Here is a 3,861-nt window from a genome sequence, read left to right as displayed (position 1 = left end):
CCCCGGTGCCCGCCGAGGGACGGGAGAGCGCCCGGCGGCAGCCCGGCCGCCGCAGCTGCAAGTTTGTGGCTCAGACGCGCCGTTTCCATCGCAGCCCTAAATCAAAGAGCGCCGCAATTAAAGTTACACCGTCTAAAGCACAATTCTGCCGGCCTCCGCGGGTTACGCTCTTTGGCGTATTAAGTACTAGAAAGCCGAGCCCGTGATATCAGATCCTGTCGTTAAGCAGCATCTCGAGCTTTTTTGGTGTAGTTGTTTTGTTCCTCTCTCCGGGTATTAAAAATAAGCTTTTTTTGCAGGTACTCACCATTGTTTCTTTGCTGTCCTGGAGACAGAAGTGGTTTAAAATCCAGTCTCTCCAACAGATGCTGGAAGGTAATGTGTCTTGTTTGAAGTCATCATGTGAGAACTTCTGCTTTGCTCAGTGGATCGCCCACCACTTGGTGTGACTTATGAATCTAATAACCCTTTGCAATATCCGCAAGCTTAAACTCTCCACCACCTTGGTGCCTACAGAAGACAGAAAGCAACTGGCAGGGAGTTTTAAAAACCTATAGATTTACGCAAACGCCTTAGCTCAGAGTCACGTTTCCCTCTGAGTTCTTACGTGATCTTAATGAATGAGAGGGGTTACCAACCAATACAATATAAAACGTGATCGCAGCCGCCTCCCAGGAAACCGGAGCGGGACGCCAAGTTCCCGAGCGAAGTCCTGGCGGCCGGGCGCGCTGCGCAGCGAGCCCTGACTCCCACCGCCCTCCTTCCTCCTCCCGGCTCGCACCCGGGGCCGCGCAAGGCGAGCCGGCTCTGGAGATTTACGCTCGGGACGGGTAAGTCAGCATTGGGGGGGCTGTTTGTTTGTTCGTTCGTTGGAGTGGCACGTTCACCGCGCTCTCACGGGAAGTGCTCCGGGGACTTGTTGCATACTAGGTCCTGCCACAAGAGGAGCATGGCACAGTTGCCAAGACGAGTTCCTTTCCGAAACCCCTGCCTTTCCCGAGCTGCAACTTCCCGCACGCTTTTCCTCCCCCCCCCCCCTCCGCCCTCGCCGGGAGGCGCATCCCGAGGGCGGGATGCTCGGCCGGCCGGCACCGAGCCCCTGCCGCCGCCAAGGCACAGCTTGAGAGGGGAGGGGAGAGCATCCCCGGCTTCTGCCTTTGCTCTCCCCCCTTCTTCCCCAGCAGCGCCCCGGCTCCGCCCGTGATTTCTATGGCCAAGCCAATTCCGGTCTGCTTGCGCTGGGAGAACGCTCGCACACCTGGGCGCCACTGCAGCCCCTTTCCCCGAGAGAGGTGGCCGAGCCCCAGGGTTACTCCTGCCAAGGATCCCAGAGTCCCCGTCCCCATTTTGTCCTGGCATCTGGGGTTTATTCTCAGCGGCTGCCCCGCCTCCCCGGCTCCGAGAGCCCCGCGGGAGCGGTGCGGGAAGGGCTGTGGAGGTGGTGGGGAGGGTTTCTTCGCTTCGAAGGCGAATTGCAGTCAACTGGACCTGGACTTGCCAAAGTTTATGGGCGCTGCCTCTCATAAGGAAAAAAAAAGACCAAGACCGAGGAGCTCCTCGTCCACTCCCGCTCTCTCCTGACTGAGTGTTGGAATTACATTTACGGGTCATTTCTCTCCCAAACGCCCGTTTCTTCCGCCCCCCAGTCCCAGGTACCTCCGCCTGGGAGCCAAAGCAAGCAGCCTCTTCCATGACAACCATCTATGTTGATCCATGCAATAACCAGCAGATGCTGCCCTAAGACTGGTACACCTGGTACTTTCCTGCCTCGGCTGTCCTGGGGCCAAGGTGTTAGAAGAAAAGTCAAGTGGCATCCAGCAAAGCTGCCCTGAGGAGAGCCACGGAACCCCCTCAGTGCACCACACCCTGCCCGTGTGCCATGTGCAGGCAGAGCCTGCTGCTGGTGTAACATTGCACCCGGCAGGTCACCCTGCCGCGGACACCGTGTCACCCGAGACACCTCCTCAAGGGCTGAGCCTCAGGCAGGAAGCTGAAGTTTTCTCCCAGCAGTTGGAAGTACTCATAGTGAGTGTTAATACTGGTCAGGAACAGCAGTTTTAAGTGGCATTAAAGTTGAAAAAATAATAAAAAAAAAAAAAGCCAAAGTGTTTCAACAAGTGATAAGACTGTAATGAGTTCGGCTTTCTCCCACATTCTTCTAAGCAATTTGCTCATGCCTCTTCCTCAGGGGAATAAGATAACTTGATAGTATCTACTTTGGGTAATAAGTTGCAAAATTCATGTTTTGACTACATAAATACATATCTAAATCTTAAAGGTTTCTGACCCTGTGGAGTCCTCAGTGTTTTAGAGAGAACTTCACAAAGTTATAATTTAAAACATATTTCTACATACTTATTTTTAGAGCTCAAGAAACATAGTCTTTGATTGAGAAATTAATTCCCTCTGTAGCACGTGTAAGAAAGTACTTTGCAGCACTGTTCTCCCCTACTCCTCATTTCCCTAACTTCTAGGTATCTTCGCTTTCTGATGAAGGTCTCAGTTGTTAGAGATGCCCAGGAGAAGCCTTTGGTGGGTCGTAGTATCATATTGATGTAATAACATTAAATTTACAACAAAAAAATCCTTCCACAAAGCTTCTCCAGGAGGTCCAGAGCAGGAAGTAGCCTGGTGTCATTCCAGCCCTGTGCTGATGCATTTCTACAGGAGACTGATGGGGTTTGCCAGCAGTGATAAGGCAGGGCCCTGCCTGGGAGAACTTGTGTTTGCTGGGGATGCCTGTCGGGGTGCCACGTGGGACAGAGCCACAAGCAAAGTTACTTCTTTGGACAGCTAACGAGAAGAGCTCCTGGTCAGTATTTCTGCTGAAGGACAAGACTCCACCCACCTCCCTGGGGATAAGTGACAACTGATAACACATCTCATTCTCAATAGACCAAATTAAGCATGTGTTTGCTGAAGGGTTTGCTCTAGGTAGTGTCAGTGCAATCAGTGAAATAAACTGGGCTGCAATCAAGGGGATGGTACAAAACTCTACGGGAAAACAAAAGGTCATTGGTAGGGTAATAGGGGTGCTATGGAGAATGGGAATTACCTGGCAGAAGACGAGTAGGAGGAGGAGGCAGTATGAAACAGAGTTCTTTCCTTGTAGTGGCACTCACAGGAAGAGAACAGCCCAAGTCATTCTGCTGGGCCAGAGCTGAAGTTGAAACACCAGTCAATGCACCAGTCAATCCTCTGTCAGGGATTCCTGCAAGAAGGGCATTAGAAAGGGGATGACTAGAATTAAACCTAAATGCCTGTTGAGTTTCAAGGCATTTCCTTTCCCTGTGTCTTGTTTCCAGCAATGTTGTTTGTTGGTTTTTTTTTTTTTTCTCTAGAACATCTTATCCCCAGGCCATGGGAGACCCAGCCACGAAAAATCACTGGATGTGACTTTTTGCTTAGTACCATAGAGGGGCACAAGTGACTCAAGGTTACTCACCTGACAAGTCATACACTTCAGTAAAAGCTGGAGCAATGAGCAGAGCTTAGCCCATTATTTCAAACTAATAATCAGGTGGTCTGTTTCCAGGCTGTTGAAATAGAATAGCTGCTAGCATTTGCCAGAATGACATGGCACAGCATTGGCTGCATGCAGGTAGTTCATACATATAAGGCAATGTACATCTCTTGTTCCAAGTCTGTTTATCTTGGAATCACATTGTTACCAGATGAAGTATACAGCTGCAGGACCTGACTTCAGTGGGGACTACTCCTACATAAATAGTGACAGAACTGTTTAGCAGACGAGGCCTAATTAAGTGGGAATCAGCCATACATTTTCCTTCTCTTAGACAAAACAAAGTGAAGAATCCTGCAGGGGCATTGCTAGAAAGTCACAGTGCCTTGAATCAGCTT

The 3,861-nt window shown here is 50.7% G+C and overlaps 1 protein-coding gene across 1 annotated transcript in view; it reads right to left on the bottom strand.

Annotated features, from left to right (window-relative positions):
• BDNF (brain derived neurotrophic factor) overlaps nucleotides 1–507 on the bottom strand; it is a 40,701-nt gene extending 40,194 nt beyond the window's left edge. The window contains exon 1 of the mRNA XM_005426937.2: nucleotides 308–507. Within this exon, the coding sequence (XP_005426994.1) occupies nucleotides 308–310 (3 nt within the window). The 5' untranslated portion in view covers nucleotides 311–507. The remainder of the gene's footprint in view (nucleotides 1–307) is intronic.
• Between the last annotated feature and the right edge of the window lie 3,354 nt (nucleotides 508–3,861).

Source organism: Geospiza fortis, unplaced genomic scaffold (genome assembly GCF_000277835.1).
Source record: "Geospiza fortis unplaced genomic scaffold, GeoFor_1.0 scaffold113, whole genome shotgun sequence".
NCBI classification, from domain to species: Eukaryota; Metazoa; Chordata; class Aves; order Passeriformes; family Thraupidae; genus Geospiza; species Geospiza fortis.
This window is presented reverse-complemented; position numbering and strand designations above follow the sequence as displayed.